The following is an 18,959-nucleotide window of genomic DNA, read 5'->3' as shown; positions in this document are numbered from 1 at the left end:
GCAACTAAACAGCTCAAGCAGTAATCCATTTTAACTTTTAAGTTTCTTGTGCGAGAATTCTGGCCATGGGTGGCTCTGGGTTTGTTGTAGTGGCTCATGGTGGCCTAGAAGATACTGCCTCACCATCCTTTTCATCCCTATGCTGTTAGTCTGTGTTGTGTGGTTCATGGCCAGAGCTCAATACCCTGCATCTTCTCATAGCATCTTTTGGATGGAAGAGCTAGGGGCTTTCTTTAGACCATTTGTTTGGGAAAGAAGCCTCCCAGTTTTCTTCTTCTGTTTAATCTCATAGCCAAAATTGGCTCAGCCACCTACTTCCTAATGTCTGTACCTCCATACTGCTCCCCATGTGTCCTCCCTCCTTTGCCCTCCCCCCATGCTAGATGGCTTTGTGACATAAACACCTTCCAGAGTGTTGGGGCCCAGCTACCTGGGATTTACCAATTGTGAGCTGGAATCCTATGAAAAAAACTCAGTGCCAAATGGTCCAATCTTCCTCTCTCCTGCAGCAGTCCCCAAAGGATTAAGCATTTTGAAAGTGGTGAATAAGCAGGGATTAAAGCACCACAGTGCTTTCTATGGGCTTTCCCTCCTCCTCCCCTGCTCTCTCCTTGCCTGCCATTCGTGTTGCTGCCAGGGGAGAAAGTTGGAGCTGAACCAGTGGTGGCGTGTTGAGGAGCTGGGAACCATGTGGTATGAAAAGTTTTAGTACTTTGTTTTGGGTCTTTGGTCTCACCTTGTAAGTGTGGTCCCAGACCCTACTACTCTCCCCTTCCCTGTCGCCGACCTACCCTCAACAAAGTCTAGCATTTTCATTTGTCCACAAGGAATTGTTCTCCAGTTGGTTGACATGCTGGCTCTAATGTCATTCCCTTTCCAAAGACAAAGAGCCTGTGATTAGAGATTTATGATTTTGGAGAAAGAATGTTATGACGGGAAAGAGTATTCCTCATATATACTTTGGGCTTTCTCCTAGTTAATTGGTGTGTTCCTAGATCCCCTCCCCCTCTTTATATATGTTCCTTTTTGTGCCAGTCCTGGCTCTTGGACTCAGGGCCTGAGCACTGTCTCTGGCTTTTTTTTCCCTCAAGGCTAGCACTCTACCTCTTGAGCCACAGTGCCACTTCCAGCTTCTGTTTATGTGGTGCTGAGGAATCAAACCCAGAACTTCATGCATGCTAGGCAAGCACTCTACCACTAAGCCACATTCCTTTCCCAGCTTTCCTTTTTCTGTATCCCTTGAAAACTTCAAATTTGTTTCCCCCTCATCTGCCACTGCCTGCCACTCAGCCCTTCCCTGGTCCCCAAGAAGCATAGAATTAAGCCAACATGAAAGAAATTTCATATCTTTTGGCAGTTCATTCAGTTTTGTAGCTTGGCAGTGTGAGAAGGAGAATTTAGAAAAATCATAGTAAAACAGTGTAATTACCATGTTCAACACCTACCATGTGGAACTTGTAGGAAATCAAATGTCTCCCTTCTGAAGTAGTCCTGTAGAATGGCTTCTGTGTCTGTCCTTGGAAATCAGCAACAAACACAAATGCCCTTGTTCTTTGTGTGTGTGTGTGTGTGCGCGCGCATGCGTGTGTGTGCGTGTGTGTGTGTGCGCGCGTGCGCGTGCGTGTGTGTGCGTGTGCGTGTGTGTGTGTGTGTGTGTGTGTGTGTTGGTCTTTGGGCTTGAACTCAGGGCCTAGGCACTTCCCCTTAGCTTTTTTTTTGCCAGTCCTGGAGCTTGAACTAGACCTGGGCACTATCCCTAAGCTTCTTTTGCTCTACTACTTGAGCCACAGCACTACTTCTGGCTTTTTCTGAGTAGTCTGGCTTTTTCTGAGTAGTTTTTTGGAGGTAAGAGTCTCACAGACTTTCCTGTCCAGGCTGACTTCAAACCCCTATCATCTCACCTCCTGAGTAGCTAGAATTACTGGCCTGAGCCACCAGCACCCAGCCCTTCTGCTGAGCTGCAAGGCAGGTGCTTTGTCATTTAAGCCATGCCCCTGCCCTTTTTGCTTCACTTATTTTTCCTCATGATTTGTTTTGTTTGCACTGGCTTAGACCTTGATTTTCCTACCTTTGCCCCCTTGTGTGTCTGGGCTGACAGATGTGAGCCCAGGCTCCCATCTCAGGCCTGGCTTTCTAATTGAAATGAGGACTGTGATTTTGTCTGAGCTGGCTTTAAATCATGATCCTCTTGACCTTTGCTTCCTGAGTAGTTTAGGATTATATACATGATCTACCGTACTCAGTAGTGTATTTCCATTTAACAACTCTTGTTTACCCAGGCTGTGGGAATATTTAGGTTGTCCGGTCTGTCACTGTTAACAGATTGTGTTATGCATATTCTGCTACATTTATTTAAATATGTCTTACACAGAGAAATTTCCTAGCAATTGAAGTGAAATTTTTCTGGTAAGTGAAATTTAGGCAACAAGTGTGGGAACTTAAAATTTTGATTTCTGGATCAAATCTTCCTCTAAGATGCAATGAAATTGGTGATTCCTCAGCAACATGTGAGGGCTCCATTATCCAATGCCTTTGTCATTAAGGGATGATTTGAAAGTCTTATTATCATCCTGTTTTTTGAATGATGTGGAGCACATTTTCATGTACCTACTCACCATTTGAATTCCTTTCAGCCTAACTTCCTTTCTGCTGCCTTTGCATATTTTAATTTGGGTTGTTAAGCTTCTAACTGATATTTGCTCAGAATTCTTCTCTAAGGAGCCTGTAAGATCTTCTATGCAGAGCGGTGGCATGTAGGGGTGCACCGGTTTGCAGGGTCTGGAAGTGGCAGCCACATGGGTGACCCTTGTCCATCAGGTACGATGTTTTCACAGGAACATCTCTTGGACTACGCCAGTTTTTGTTGTTGTACCAGTACTAGGGCTTGAGCTCAGGGCCTAGGCTCAGTCTGTTAGCTTTTTTTGCTCAAAGTTGCCATTCTACCACTTGGATCACACCTCTATTTCTGGCTTTTTAGAGATAGCAGTCTCATGGGGCTTCCCTACCAAGGCTGGCTTTGAACTGCAATCCACAGATCTCAATCTCCTAAGTAGGATTACAGGCATGAGCCACTAGTGCCTATCTAGACTGAACTCCTTTGACATATTCTCCCTGTGCTTTTTCAAAATGTAGCATTCACTTAAAACTTAGCTCCATGAGCAGGAGGAGGAGACAGCAATCCGGGAACCCATACTTGCTGATAAATACAGCCAAGCCCGTGGGGGCGTTGGCCTGGCCAGGATCGAGCCGTCATCCCCTCACCTGGGAAATGCTTCATGAGGAGCATGCTGTTTTTCACTCGCCTTCTCTCACTGTTTCTAGCTTGGAAGCAGATATCAGAGTGCGCTGATGAATTCCACACAGGCTCTGGATCGAACCTCTGTCCCCATCCAGGCTCCGGTACTGCTAGTTTTTGTTTTTTGTTTTGTCAGTTGTTAGGCTTGAACTCAGGGTCTGAGGTGCCACCCCTGAGTTCTTTTGCTCAGGGCTAGCATTCTACCACTTCTACCCATAGCTCTACTTCTGGTTTCCTGGGGGTTAATTGGAGATGTGTCTCATAGACTTTCCTGTCTGGGCTGGCTTTGAAGGGCGATCTTCAGATCTCAGCCTCTTGAGTAGCTAAGATTATAGGCATGAGCCACCAGCACCCTGCTGCTAATTTTTGATGAAGTTTCATTCAGTATATTTATCAAGTTGATAAAAACAACAGTTTTGTTTCTCAGTGACCGAAGTTGAATTCAATCAGTCATTCAGTTTAGATTTGAACTAATTAATGTTTTTAATTTTTGATAGTACTAGGGTTTGAACTCAGTTTGATGCTAAGCTTGAGCCATGCCTCCAGCCCTTTTTGCTATCATTCTTTTTTAAGAAAGAGTCTTTTTTTTTTTAACCTTAGTTGGCTTTAGCCATAATCTTCCTATTTATGCGTCCTATGTATTTTGGATAATGGCATCCAGTTATAAGATGAGGTCTTTATGACCTTTTTTGCTCAGACTGTCATTGAACCTTAATCCTCCTGATCACCTCTTGAGTGGCAAAAATTAAAAGTATAAGCCACTGATATCCAGCCTTAAAGAGATATTGAAATATGGGTGACATAAGGTATCATATCTAGTTAAATATGACTTGTAAATAAAGTGCCATATGTTGTAAGCTATTTTGAGTATGTATTTTATGATCATGTTTAATGAATAGGATGAAGTTATGGTATGTAGAAGTAGAGAATTTTGTCAAAAATCTCCACTCCAACTATAAAAACTCTAGCTTGGAGTCATTGCTGGGTTATTTTATGCCACAGAAATGTAAATTTGGGCATAAGAGAGATCTGAATGAATAAAAACTAGTGCTAAATTTTTTAAATTTTGTTTTGATACTGGGGCTTGGACTCAGGTATTAGATGCTGTACTTTTTCCACTCAAGTTTGGTGCTCTACCACCTGAGCCACACCTCCATCCCAGCTTTTTGGTGGATAACAATCTCATGGACTTTCCTGACCAGGCTAGCTTTGAACTGTGATCCCCAGATCTCAGTCTCCTGAGTGACTAGGATTACAGATGTGAGCCACTGGCACCCGGATTGCAAAGTAGTTCTTAATGTGTTGGGCTCTTTCCTTTAATTCGTGATGTAGTCTCTTCTGATCTTCCATGAACAGTAAATGCTTCATGCCTTTTAATGCCTTATAAATCAAAACTGTTCTTTTTCTTATGTTACTATTGGTTATTTCCTTTGTGTTATCCTAGCCTTATGCAGTTTTCACTGGACAGATTCAGTCGGGAATTTCCAGGTGAAAGGCATAAATGAATAACACAGCCAGTTAAAATGTATCACAGATTGGAATGACCAGCTGATATGGCATGGATGAGAATACAGTCCCTCTTGTCAGTAAGGGAGGATAGCCTTTGAATCTGTTTTTGAGGTTTCTAGAACAGATGTCTAACATTGAGGGATACAATCTTCTCTGATTCTTAGGTACACAAGTTTCTGGAAAAGTCCATTTCTCTGGATTCCTCCTAAGTATGTAGGCCAGTGCCACCTCCACTCAAGGCACATGGGACAGGATTTGAACAGTCACTTGTTGCTCTCTCATCCTGGAGGCCAACCTGTAAGCAAGCCTGCTGCTTTTCTCTGCTGATCCACCTGCCTCCATGGTCTCGGGTATGCATGGAACAGTGCTGCTCACATGCCTGGCCATGCCTGTACCTGTGGCTCAAGCCTGTAATCCTAGGTACAGGGGGCTGACATCTAAAGATTGCCATTCAAAGCCAACCTAGGCAGGAATGTCTGTGAGACTCTTTTCTTCAGTTAACTACCAAAAGGAAGTGGAGGTATGGCTCTAGTAGTAGAGTGCCAGCCTTGAGTGGAAGAGCTAAGCAAGAGCAGGGAGTCTTGAGTTCAAGCCCCAGTACTAGCACAAGAAAACAAAAACTCTAAGGCACATCAGAATCACAGGACAGCTGGAAAGGGGGTGGAATTGAAAAACTTGCAGCTACACAATGATGCCATATAGGCTAATGATAAAAAGAATGAGGAGAATTAAATGAATATATATGATAAAAATGAAATCAATATAAACTATGACAACATTTGGCAATATTTTTCAAAACTCAGAGCTGTATGCTAAGATAAATACATTATATTAGGGATAATTTATAGTTAGACTTGAATTAAAGGAATAACAGCTGAAAACATACTACCTCTGTGATCTGAGATGGGCTCTTGGCCTTGCACTTCAGTTAGGAGCTAGAGGCCTGGGCACCACACATTGAGAAGCCTAATTCAGGGCTGGGGATATAGCCTAGTGGCAAGAGTGCCTGCCTCGGATACACGAGGCCCTAGGTTCGATTCCCCAGCACCACATATACAGAAAACGGCCAGAAGCGGCGCTGTGGCTCAAGTGGCGGAGTGCTAGCCTTGAGCGGGAAGAAGCCAGGGACAGTGCTCAGGCCCTGAGTCCAAGGCCCAGGACTGGCCAAAAAAAAAAAAAAAAAGAAGCCTAATTCAGAGCTCCCCCCTGCTGCCTGCTGTCTGCTGTCTGCACACCCTCACCATTGAGTAGCATTTTGTTTGTTTTTTTGTTTTTGTTATTGTTTTTTTCTTTTCCTGTCCCTGCTTTACAGTTCCGGCCCCTGGCTTTAGAATTTGGGCGAGAAGCAAGGCTGTGTAGTAGTTAGTGGCACTGAGTGTGGATCTTGGAGGAATTCCTTATGTGGTGCCCTGAACCTCAGTGCCGTGTTTCCTTTCTGAATAAAGGCATTTATCATCTGCAGTATTAGGCGACCCATCACTGTGCACAAAGCACAAGTCAGTAAAAATTGACCCCATGGATGTTGAAAGGAGGATTCTGTTTGTGTGCCCCAGTGATTACTAGATGAGCAAATCTTAGGGCAAATTCCTTTACCTAATGTATGTATATGTGCACGTGCATGCGTATGTGTGTGTGCGTGCGTGTGTATATACCTATACTGGGGTTCGAACTTGGGGCTTTGGTAGTGTCCCTTAGTTTTTTCATACTTTCACTTCCTGCCTTTTGGGCTGGGAATATGGCCTAGTAGTAAAGTGCTCTCCTCGTATACATGAAGCCATGGGTTCGATTCCTCAGCACTACATATATAGAAAAAGCCGGAAGTGGCACTGTGGCTCAAGTGGTAGAGTGCTAGCCTTGAGCAAAAAGAAGCCGGGGACAGTGCTCAGGCCCAGAGTTCAAGCCCCAGGACTGGCACACACACAAAAAAGAAAAACAGACTACTTCCTGCCTTTCACTGTTAAAAATGGAGATGAAGAGTTTTGGATTTATGTACTCGGGTTGACTTTGAATTGTGACACATCTCAGCCTCTCGAGAAGCTAGGATCTCAGGCATGAAGCCACTGATACCGCTTTAACTCTTTAGGCACAGGTTCCTTCCAGTCACTACTTATTAACCCCCCCCCCCCCCATTCCTCAGCTGTGTGTCTGAGATGGATACATTCGTCAGGTTGTTCTTTGGGGTTTTAAAAGGAGTGGTGCCAGTGCCATCTGTCCTCCCTGAGCTTGCTGTCAGCAAGAAGTCTGGACTATTAGGCAGGGCAGGCTTGTGAGTGACTCCAGGGGTGGTGGGGTGTGTCTTCGAGGCATGGATGCCTTGCTCCAGTGTGCCATTATGGCAAAGAGGTGACAGTGGAAGGACTAGAAATGGGGTTGGAGAATGTTAAACTTTCAAGCAACACTTGACCTGCTATGATAGTGAACTCCTTTCCTCCTAAACTGTCCAATAATGGCAGCCACTAACTGGAATCACTGTTAGAGAGATTAAGCTGTGACACTGTGGAAGTGAATTTTATTTAACTTTAATGAGTAGCTGTGTGGGGCTGGTCAGTACTCTCTGGGCCAGTGGGGGCGGGGGGGCGGGGGCTGGGAGGTGATCACAGCTGTCTCTGGGGAGCCATAGGAATGGGCCCCAGATGTGCCAGTCCTCAGAGCAACATTGCTTGGTTTTGGTGTAGAACCTTCATGAATCCTCCATTTCTAATAGCCAACACAATACAGATGCTGTGGAGACAGTTGTTATACTGTGTTGTTCAGGGAACAATCACAAGAATACAGTCTCCCCATGTATCATGTAAATATAATCTTTTTGTGAATATTTAGATGAGAGTTGGTTGAATGCCCATGATGGAGGACTGAGAAGGGAGGGCCTGCTGTATGATTGGATCTGGGTAGGCAGGAGGAAGCGCAGGTTGAGAGATGGAGGGGAAGGGAGAAGCTTTCAGTGTTGGATGGAGTGGATGCTTTTGTGTGGGCATTGGAGATCTGTTGTCTTTTGGGGGTGGGTGAGGGATGGGACCCAGGGCTCTGTGAGTCTTAACTGGACTCTACCACAGGGCTCTGCGAGTCTTACCTGGACTCTACCACAGGGCTCTGCGAGTCTTAACTGGACTCTACCACAGGGCTCTGCTAGTCTTACCTGGACTCTACCACAGGGCTCTGCGAGTCTTAACTGGGCTCATCCACAGGGTTGTACTCAGCCCTGTTGAAGACTTTTGGTCAGAGAGATGGGTGTTTGGAGAAGAACCTTCTGGCGGTGTAATAGCAAGCACATGGGGCAGAGGCTACCTTAGAAGTTGGTCTGAGAACATGTTAGCTCAAATGTTTATGAGTCCAAGGCCTAGAGAGTGATAGCACCCAAGAGGAGGAGGAAGGGCTTAAAGGATGGACAGAGGTCAGTCTGGTGAGAGGACAGTTGAGTGCAAATGTGAGGGATGCGAGGAAGAAGAGTGCTAACAGCAGAGGGAAAACTCCCAGGATGGAGCATGGGAAGGTGGCTTACCTCAGGGTGAGGAGGGCACACCAAGCAGGGACTGGTAGGAGTGTAGATAGATGTAGTGGAGCAATGTCTTGCAGACGACAGCAGACTTTGATGTTACTGTGGAGATAAAGGATTGTGTGTCTGTGTGTGTTGGGGGGAGGGAGGCATATGTGCCAGTAGTGGGGCTTGGACTCAAGGCTTGGGTACTGTCCTTTAGCTTAAGGCTGGCACTCTACCACTTGAGCCACAGCTCCACTTCCGGGGCTCAATTGGAGATAAAATCCCCATGTCCTTCTTGGGCTGGCTTCGAATCATGATCTTCATATATCAGCCTCCTGAGTAGCTTAAGATTGCAGACATGAGCTGCCAGCACCTGGCTGAGACTCCTCTTAAGTATCATTCTAACTCCAATGTAAAAGGTGTTTTGATCATTGTATGCATCTGAGGGCACAGAGGTGATAGGAACTCCTGTGGGTCTGGAAGCAGCTTATCTCTCAACCCACCCAGGTGTCCTCTTATCAGAGCTCCAGGAGGGCTAGAATAGCATCTTGCAGGAGTTTCTTCTGACCTCTCTTGGGCCTTCTGGAGAGCTCAGGTAGCTGTGGATGTATCTCTGCCGCTTGTGTTAGCATGTTACCTCTGAGCTGCAGCTGTTCCTCCGGGGACAGTTGCTGGGATGCCTTCTCTACCCATCGACCTTGCCATCGTGTGTTGGTTCCGGTGCAGCCCCAGCCCTGGAGGGATGTCATCTCAGGGTCAGGGTCATGGCAACTGCTTGGACAGCTCAGACTGCCATGCCTCAGTGTCCCCTGGCTGGGGGAGACCTAGCAGAGGTGTTGGCGGCATCCTACAGCTTCAAGAGGGGTGCTGCTGGAGAGGCAGGAGTGGGGCACATGGAAGAAGCTGTGGGGTAGCAGCAGTGGCTTCAGGTGAGCCTGCCTCAGCTGGTCAGCCCGCCTCTGCACAGCACAGTGGGTCCAGTGGGACAGCCACAGGCCTCATGAGAGTGTGGCTCTTTACCTCTTTGGTTTTTCTCTTTGGGCAACTCTTGAGATGTGGCTGGCTCTATCTCTTTTTAGAGAAAAGGAGCTGGGCCTTATGGAAATAGTGGCATTGAGGAGTGTCTTCAGGATACTCATCTGCAGACAAAGCTTAGAGCTTTCCCGGCATGCCTCACTGTCTCCTGAAGCTTGGTGTGTGTGTGTGTGTGTGTGTGTGTGTGTGTGTGAGAGAGAGAGAGAGAGAGAGAGAGAGAGAGAGAGAGAGAGAGAGTGCACGTGCATGCATGTGTGCTCTTCTTCCTGCACCATGACTTGTATCTCGATGCTAACAAGCTTCTCTAGTCTGTGTTGCTCATACAATACCAGAATTTGGGCCAGCCACCATGACTCTGTTCCCTTACCTCTCACCTTTCTGGTCCTTTGTTCAGTACTGAACCACTGAAAGATGTACAGCACGCCCCCCCCAACAGTGCTCGGCGCTTAGTAGGTCCTCTCCATCCCACCAGGACCCTTCTCTTCCCCTGATTCTAAAGGCCTGCTCTGTGTGTCTTGCAGCCTGTCTCTTGCATGCTGATGGTGACCATTCCTATGAGGGAGCTGTGAAGCCCCGCTGCAGGCGCTTCTCCCCTTGCCATTCCCACTGCCTCCCCTCCTTACACTTGCTATAGGGTTTCTTTGTTTCCTGACTCCTTCCTTGTCCTCTTTTCTTTAAAACTGGTGGAGCTGTGCTTTCCAAGCAGATGTGGAGAAGGGACAGAGGCCTGCTGCCAATCCCTGTGAATGCTCTGTCCCCTAGGGGAATGCCAGTCACCCTCTTGGGATAGTTGTTCCTGATTATCTGGTGTTGAATGCATCCCCGTTCCCTCCCCTCCCCAAAACTGACTTTCTTCTACTGTCCCAGGTGTGTTTTATTTAAAAATAACCTTTCTACAGGTCGGCCCCTTTGCTCAGGAAGAGCATCTGTCCTTCCAGTCGATGAGAGCCAAGTGTGGTAAATGTGTGTGTATGTGTGGTTAGCACCAGAAAAGCAGCCAGCCTGGGAGGCAGCAGAAGGATTGTGATGCCTGTGGCAATCAACTCAGCACCTTCATAACGAGAGCGGGGATCAGCTTTCTACGTGCTTATGCTTGTTCTGGGACTTGTCAAGAACAAGAACCCCCTTCTCCATCAGGTCCCACATTGCAGTGACCTCATTTTCTAACCTACCTCTAAATGGCAAGAGAAGTTCACCTCAGTACATTGGTGATGTGCAAGGCACAGCGGTTGCCTGACTTTGGGAGTGGCTCCACACTGAGGAAAGTACGTGTGCAGTAGCCTTCAGCTGCCCTGTGTCAGGGCCAGAGGCCACAACTGTGCAAGAAGACAAAGACATGACCTTGACTTCAACATGGCTTCTGACCAGGCAGCAGTGTCCAGATACTCAGCCCAGAGACCTTTCGCCCTGTCATGATGGCCTGCTGGGGAAAATTAGAGACAGACAACAAAGAGATTCTTGGAGAAGTCCCGAGTGCACTCAGTGTGAGGAAACTGCCATTTGACATTTATGTAATGAAACTTTCAATCTCAGCTGGGCACCTGTGCTGCACACCTGTAATCCTACCTATTCAAGAAGCTGAGATCTGGGGATCCTGGTTTCAAGTCACACTCCAAAGCCACAGCCTGAGGGAAAAAGCTAAGGGACAGCATACCAAAACCCTGGGTTCAAGCTCTAGTACTGGCACAAAAAATAAAACCAACAAAACTTTCCATTTCTTTGTCTTCAGGGAGATGATTTTTCCCCCATGCATATAATAGTAAATATGTTACTTGTTAAGGACTGTGGGACAAGAAAGCTGAGTGGAACTTCCTGCACTACCCAGCATGCCCTGGGCTACACTGCTGTTATTGGTACCTGGGCAGTTGGACTAGATCGTCAAATGCACCTGTGCTAGCTTTTCCTGATGCCAGGCTGCTGAACTGGGGCTTCTTAGTATAAAGTATTGCCAATGTGAAGATGCGGTAGGATTATGCAATGATAGTGATAATTTGTGAACTATGGCTTAAGAGAAAAGGGATCGTGTTTTTGTCTTGATGAAGTCCCTAAATGTTAACAACAATAATACAAATATCATTAGAACTGGGGGAAATTTGTTCTGTAGTCAATCCCTGAACACTTGTGCCTTGTCCACATGTGGTTGCCCTTGCTTTTCTTCCACTGTGTTTCTCTGTTCACTGTATTTCCTTCTTCCCCTCCTTTGACAGGCCCCTGTTTACCTATCCTTCCATTCTCTCCACTCCTACCTTTTTCCTCTCTGATCTACACCCATATTTCATTTCCAGTCTTAGTGATCAAGTGCTTAACATCATCCTTGCAATTTGGGTATTGGTGGCCCAAGCCTATAATCCCAGCTGCTCAGAAGGCTGAGATCTGAAGATAGAGGTTCAAAGCCAGTCTGGATAGACATATCCTTGAGACTTATGTCCAGTTAACCAGTGAAAAGCTGGAAGTGGCAGTGTATCTCAAGTGGTCAAGCAAAAAAGCCAAGTGAGAGTGTGAGATCCTGAATTCAAGCCCCAGTGCTGGCACAGAAACAAAACCAAACCAAAATGGTTCTTGCTCTGGTGTTCATCTTGCATGGTCGCATGTGTGGGTCATGGTGGAATGAGACATGTTATAGACAAGGGCATGCTTGCTCCTTTAGTCTGCCATAGAGCTGTAGGTAGCGATGTCTATTGATCTCTCTCACATGTGAGGTCTCCTGGGGCAGTGCTTTGAGTCATTGCCTAGCTTTCTGTGACCCTCAGAACCCTTACATTCTCTTTGAGGAGTTCAGGTAGAGCTCAGTCTCTCTGTGTCTCTGTTTCCATTTTTCCATCTCTTAGGGCTCAATCTCCCCAATTCTCTATAGTGATAATATCTGGGTGTATACAGTCCTGCCCTGCAGTGCCAGGGTTCTTGGTGAGGCTCATTTCACTGCAGTGCGTGCTTCCTGGTGAGCCCATTGTGGGGAAAGTTACCAGGCCTAAACATGGATGGGCCAGTATTATCCTCAGTTAGATGGAGATTTGACCGTTCTTCGCTAGCTGCATTACCCATCTGTGCCCTGCATGTAGGTTTTTTGTGATGTTGCCAATCTCTTGAGCTCAGGTGTGTTAAGTTTTTCTGTTGAAGACCTTTGTCTATTTAAGCAAACTATGTATAACGACTGGGCCAGACATGGCTGTAGGACTTGATTGTAGTCCTTGCTAGAGGGCTCTCCTCACCCCTGCTGTCTGTGGCCTGCAAGCTGTGTCAGGTACTAGCTCCCTGTCTAAAAGGTGCATGGAACCATTAAAGGTTGGGAAATGACTGGGCACTGGTGGCTCACACCTGTAATCCTAGCTACTCAGGAAGCTGAGATCTGAGGATTGGGCAGGAAAGTCTGCTCAAGTAGTCCAACACTAACTTTGAGCAAAAAAAAAAAAAAAAGCTCAGGGACAGCACCCAGGTTTGATTTCAAGTCCCAGGACCAGCACATTAAACAACAAAACAAAACTGGAAACAACAACAAAAAACACTAGGTAAGCAGGCAGACTGCTGGTATTGACTCCTGCTCAGAGGGCCAGGACTCTGTTGGGAGAGGAGAGATCAACGAGGAAGAATGGGTGATGGTATCCTGCCTACGGAGAGGAAGTGGGGGAGGGCCCAGATGGGTGTCCATGTGCTGGCCTGAAGGAGATTGAAGCTTAGCGGCAGGCTCTGTAGATGAACGTGCATCATGGATTCTCCTGGAATTGACCCAAACCGTACTTAAATTTCATTTCTGTATTGAATAAAAAAGATCAGAACTGCATTCCGTCTTGCTTGACATTTTCATTTATTATTGAAGAATTGTGATTTTTGCGTTAAAAGTCAGAGGCTAGGCACCAAGGGCTCCCCCCTGTAATCCTAAGAGGTGGAAATTGGGAGGTGCATAGTTTGAAGTCAGCTTGGGCCAAAAAAGTTAGTGAGAGCCTCATTTCAACCATGGCTGGCTGCAGTGGCTAAAATGAGGAAAATCAAGGTTCCAGGCCAACCTGGGGGAAAAAAAAAGAGTTCACAAGATTCCCATCTCAACTGAGTGGGGGTAACACATGCCTATTACCCTACCTACTATGGACACAAAAATGAGACTCTGTCTTTAAAATTACCAGGGCAGAGGGATGAGGGTGTGGCTCAAGTAGTAGGCTGAGTCAAACCTGAGTACCCGCCCCTCAACCCCTCCCTGCTAAGAAAACCAAAAAGACTAAAGCAAAGCCAAGCATTTCTCCTGTACTAGCATGGCAAGTGAGAAGATTGCTGGATCTATGCAACCTAAAATAAGTATCTATTTTTCTTCTTGCAATGGCTCTTGTAGTTGTCTATGGATTGGCTTCATCCTGCCAGATACGTTGTGGAAGTCAGATGATGCGACTGCTGTGGCTAGACTTTTCCATCCCATGAGCACATTTTTTTCATGGCTTCAACTGCTGGTCAAGAGGCCTGAGGTCAAGGAGGGGCAGAGACCTCTCTGAGTGTCCTAGGAATGGTGAACCTCCAAGGGGAGCTATGGGCTCTCCAGAACATTTTCCAGATGCATACTCTGCATAAATGATCCACATGGTGGTGGACATCTTCATGAATGTTCCTTAGATCCAGGCTATGGCTAGGCCCTCAAAGATAGTCCCTAATCCCCAATATTTTTGCAACCCTCTAATTTTCACGCATCTTTTTCTGACATTTCTAATGGGTATGAACTGTATGAATATTTGTCATACCATATGCCTGAAGGTGCTCATGAGTCATAACTTTTGTTAGTTTATTTAAAAAAATCTCATCTTTCCTAAGTCTACTGCTCCTTAAGACATATTTTAATTCCATTTGATCTTCAGGTTTGTGTACATTTTTGTGGCTGGATTTGCTCATTTGCCAAGAACTCTGGGGAGGCAGAAATTCATCAGGATATTTCTTACTGAGCTTCATGAAACCATTTCTGATGTCCATTTTTCCTGAGGTGGATAAGCATCATTCTGCCACCTTGAACTCCTGCCACTGTCATGCCTGTGTAGGTGTGCAAGGTGTGTGCTGGTGGGGGCACTGAGAGAGAAGCAGACATCCCGAGACAGGAAGAATGGTGGATGAGCACATGCGCCTGGCTGTAGAAAGCATTCCTTAGATGGAGAGACAAGTTGTCTATGTCTCTGAACTCCTTGTCAGAATCCACAAACCCTCAAAACTAGGAAGGGTTTGGCCTTCAAACCTCCATCGTGGTCTGATCATCACTTCCTTTGTTCCAACCAGCCAGAAGCTTCATGGATGCAGGCAGGTGGTATTTATACTGTCAGCTATTAGCTTTACTCCACATACCCAAATATGGACCCACATAGAGGCTGGCCTGCCCTTGGTGCAGAGGGACTAAGTGCCAGTGGGCGCAGAACAGATGGGTCCTCTAAGATATTTACTAGCATCTTGGTGAATGGGGGAAAAAACGCCCTCTGATTTTCTTGAGGCTGGGTAGGAAAATTGTTTACAGTCATTGCTATCAAACTCTGTGTGTGTGTGTGTGTGTGTGTGAGAGAGAGAGAGAGAGAGAGAGAGAGAGTAAAGGAGAGGGAGAGAGAGGGAGAGAGAGATTGATTCTCAGTAGCTATGACAAATCTCTGTTGGAATCTTATTTGAGGTTAGGGTGAGGTTTGCTAATGATCTCTGCTAGTGAGGGGGCTGTTTATTGGGCTCCCATGGTTCTGAGGGCACATGAGGACCCCAGGAGTTTTGCCTCGCCCTTGGCCACTTCATAAGTTCACTCTAGGTCTGGGCACCAGCCTTCGTTGTCTGCTGGAACCAGTGTGTTCTGGGAGTCAGGCCAGGGGAGAACAGGAAGTGGATCCAAAGTGGGAAGAGCTAGAGAAGTTAGTGTTCCCATCTCTTCCAGGACTACATCTTGCAGATGGCTTCCTGGCTACTGGCAGTCAGGGAAAGGATGGCAGCATATGGAGAGTGCAGAGGTGTGCACTCCAAGCTTGTCCCTGGAGTGTGGTGATGAATGGGGAGGATGACCATTTCCCGGGGTGATCGCGCTGGCTGTGGGCAGTGGAAGCTCATCTTTAGAATATTCACTTCATAAAGGGAATGTCAGCTTCTCTTGAGTTAGGATTTGTTTAGTTCATAATCAGTGCTTTCTGGGAACAACACGTGGAGCAGGAATGATTGTATTTCCAACATGACTACCTCTTTTGGTGACAGGTTTAAGAACTTTGCAGCCCACCTGTCCCCCTCAGAGGCTGATGATTTGATTTTTACTTGATTATTAGTTGGTTCAGATGAAGCAAAAATAACTAGGTGCTGCCCTCTCCTCTCCCTTGCTGGGATGAGAGGATTCAGTTCACAGAGACAGCTGCTCAGGGTCATGTCAAAGGAGCGCCTTTACCCCCTGAGAGATGCCACTTTAATACTGGCCTGCAGTGCAGTGGAGAGAGACCAGGCAGAGCCCAGAGGAAGACTGGTGGAAGGCTGGTCCTGCACATCCCAGCCCACGCCCCATACAGGCCCAGTGACTTGGTACCAGGTACCATTGTAGCCCAGCAGAAAGCAGGTGCAGATGAGGTAATGCTGGATGGAGGGCAGTGTAAGGCTGCCATGCTCTCAGACTTCCATCTAGATATTACTGCCTGGACAGGGCAGCTTGGTGATTTCCGAATGTTCTAGCAAAGCCACTTGCCAATGATATTCTGCAACACAGGAGGAAGCCAGAGAATCAGATAGATGATAGAGGCAAACTTCACCCAGGCCTTCCCTACTGCCTGTCCAGAACTGAGGTTATTTAGAGGAGACAGGATGATTTGGAGTGTGTCTCTGGAAAATTCTATTGAAATTGACATTTTAAGAATGCGTACTGCAGATGTTTACCTCTTTGGAGGGTTGGTAGGGGTCGGCCAGCATGGGTTAGGTCAGACACTTACAAGCACCAATCATGAAAATAGCCTGTCTGTAGTAGAAGGGTATTCAGATATTACATGCTCTGTCTAATAAGGTTGTAAACTATCAGGTTTGGGGGTGGGTTTTCTTTTAAGTCTTAAAATATTTTTATTTGCAAAAACAATATTTTCCCATGTTTTAAAATGGAGTAGTCCAAAGAGAAGATTCCTAAAGTATGAGACACTATTTTTAAATTAGGTGACTCATTTTAGCACTTTTTTTTTTTGTCTGTCATAGGGCTTGAACTCTGGGCCTGGGTGCTGTCCCTGTGCTCTTCAGCTCAATGCTAGCACTCTACCACTTCAGCCACAGCACCACTTTCTGGTTTCTGGTGGTTAATTAGAGATAAGAGTCTCATGGACCTTATTGCCAGGACTGGCTTTGAACTGCGATCCTCATATCTTAGCCCCCTGAGCAGTTGGAATTACAGACCTGAGCCACCGGCATCCAGCTAACACATTTTTTAATATAGAGTTGAGGCAAAACATTATTGGCATCCCAGGATGTCACCTTTTTAAGAATATAATTTTATTATTACTAAGGTGTTATACAGAGGGGTTACCATTTCACATCTCAGGTAATGAGTACATTTTGGAAAATGTCACCCCTTCACTTTCTTTGGGAGGTGTGGGTGTGTGGGTGTGTGCATGCACACACCCACACGCACACCCACCCACACGCAAGTGTGTATGCCAGTACTAGGGTTCGAACTTAGGTTCCTTTGCTTTTTCACTCAAGGCTGGTGCTTTGCCACTTGACTCATAGCTCCAATTCCAGGTGGTTAATTGGGAATAAGAGTCTCATAGACTTTTCTGCCAGGGGTTGGCTTTGAACCTTGGTTCTCAGATATTCAGCCTTGGTAACTTTAAATCTTTTAAACATTTTTTTAAAATTTAAAACCAATACATTTGCTGGTGGCTCACACCTATAATCCTAGCTATTCAGGAGGCAGAGATCTGAGAATTATGATTGGAAGCCAGCTCAGGTAGAAAAATCTGAGAGACTCTTATCTTCAATTAGCCAGCAAAAAGCCAAAAGTGGAGGTGTGGCTCCAATGGTAGAATGCCAGCCTTGTGCAAAAAAGCCAAGTGAGAATGCAAGACCCTGAATTCAAGCTACAGAACTGGCATACATAGAAAAAAAAAGTTTATGTCTGATGTGTTAGCAGTAACTGGGAGCAAATCGGTAATGTTCCTAAAGTACTCTGAGTGCTTTTGCTTATGGATAATTGCCATGTGACAATAATGGCTGTGAAGCAGTGAAACAGGCTTCTGTCTGTCAGCAGAATTCCAAGTGCAGCTTCACATGGTGGCCAGAGTTCTCCATACTTAGTACTAGAAGATTTTATGCTTGTAATCCCCATGGGCATTTTGCTTATTAACTTGCCCATTTTCTGTGTAATTTGAAAAACTGAATTAATAAACTTGGATCAAGGAAGGCAGAGTAGCCAATATATGGTTATAAAGCTTGGAGAGTTTTTCCTTAAGTTGCCAATTTTTTTTTTTTTTGGTCTCTTTCCTTATGGCCAATTCTGAGACTTCTTAAACTTGGTATAGTGATTCTATAATTCTTTTGGGTGGACACAGCCTCAGTTAAATTTTCCATGTAGAAAGTAGTTTTAGTCCCAGGAGGATACAACTTTGATTTATAAACAGAAAAATTGACATTAGTTATAAGGTGGCTTTGTTTATATAACTTAATAGGAGTGGTTTGCAAAGGGTCTGATTGGGGGCCTGTCTCAGATCTGTACACTTTAAAAAACTAACTATAGTTTTTTTTTAAGAGAAGTTTTTTTTTTTTTAATATCAGGAGTAGTCCCTAGGCTGGCATCCTGGAGATGAGCAGCAGTGAACAGCCTGCCTGCCCCCAGGGCTGGTTTACAGTGAAAGTTCTGGGGCAGTATGAGGTGTTTTATTTTGGGAGTGGGAAATAATTTGCATTTCCAATTTTTAAAGGACCAGCTGGTGATTTTTAATGATTTCATTTTAGCCAAATTCAGACAGTGAATTGGTTTTGTCGGAAGATGAAAAAACTGACAATGAAGATACGGAAGAGACAGAACTGGGTGTCATGGAGGATCAGCGCAGTGTAATTCTTCATCTCATTTCACAACTCAAACTTGGGATGGATCTGACCAAGGTAGGTCTGGGCGTCCCACTGGGCTGCTGTGTGACCATTTGTCTGAGTTCTGTCTCGCTGTCAAGAGAGGAAAGGCTGGGGAAAGGCCAGCATAGGTTTCCAGATGTTCCAGAGGTAGCTGGAAAGTGAGTGTGTATGCGTGTGTGTGGTAGAGGAGGGCAGAGGAGTCTCATACTGCCAGACTGACCTCCATTCCTACACTCAAGCAATCCTTCCTCATTCTTTCCTCCCCTCACCCATCCCAGCACTGGGACTATAGGTGTGTGCTCCCCTACCCATCCAGAGAAGATGTTTTTATTCAGTGCTCACCCTCTGACTGGAGAGCCTCACATCTGGCTCCCTACGGGAGCTGCTGCTTTGGGAGGACCGAGGGACTACATTTGATGGTAGATAACACCTGAAGCTATGTTCTAGGGAAAATTAAGGGTGGACCCTGGAAGGTGCTATGGCACCCTGACTGTGGCAGAAGGAAAATGGCAGAGCCAGGAGCAATGCCACAGAGAAAAGCCAGCCTCATGCCTGCTTGCCAGCTACCATTAGCTTTCACAGCGGGTCCCCAAAAGACAGCCTTATTAGGGACACAGA

The 18,959-nt window shown here is 46.0% G+C and overlaps 1 protein-coding gene across 3 annotated transcripts in view; it reads left to right on the top strand.

Moving 5' to 3' along the window:
* Window positions 1-18,959, top strand: part of Osbpl10 (oxysterol binding protein like 10) — a 254,445-nt gene that overhangs the window by 210,348 nt on the left and 25,138 nt on the right. For all 3 annotated transcript variants that reach the window (XM_048348609.1, XM_048348608.1, XM_048348610.1), the window contains one exon: window positions 18,225-18,374. In XM_048348609.1, coding sequence (XP_048204566.1) covers window positions 18,225-18,374 — 150 coding nt within the window. The remainder of the gene's footprint in view (window positions 1-18,224; window positions 18,375-18,959) is intronic.

Source organism: Perognathus longimembris, chromosome 6 (genome assembly GCF_023159225.1).
Source record: "Perognathus longimembris pacificus isolate PPM17 chromosome 6, ASM2315922v1, whole genome shotgun sequence".
NCBI classification, from domain to species: domain Eukaryota; kingdom Metazoa; phylum Chordata; class Mammalia; order Rodentia; family Heteromyidae; genus Perognathus; species Perognathus longimembris.
Note: the sequence above shows the minus strand (reverse complement) of the source record. Positions and strands in the feature narration are given on the sequence as shown.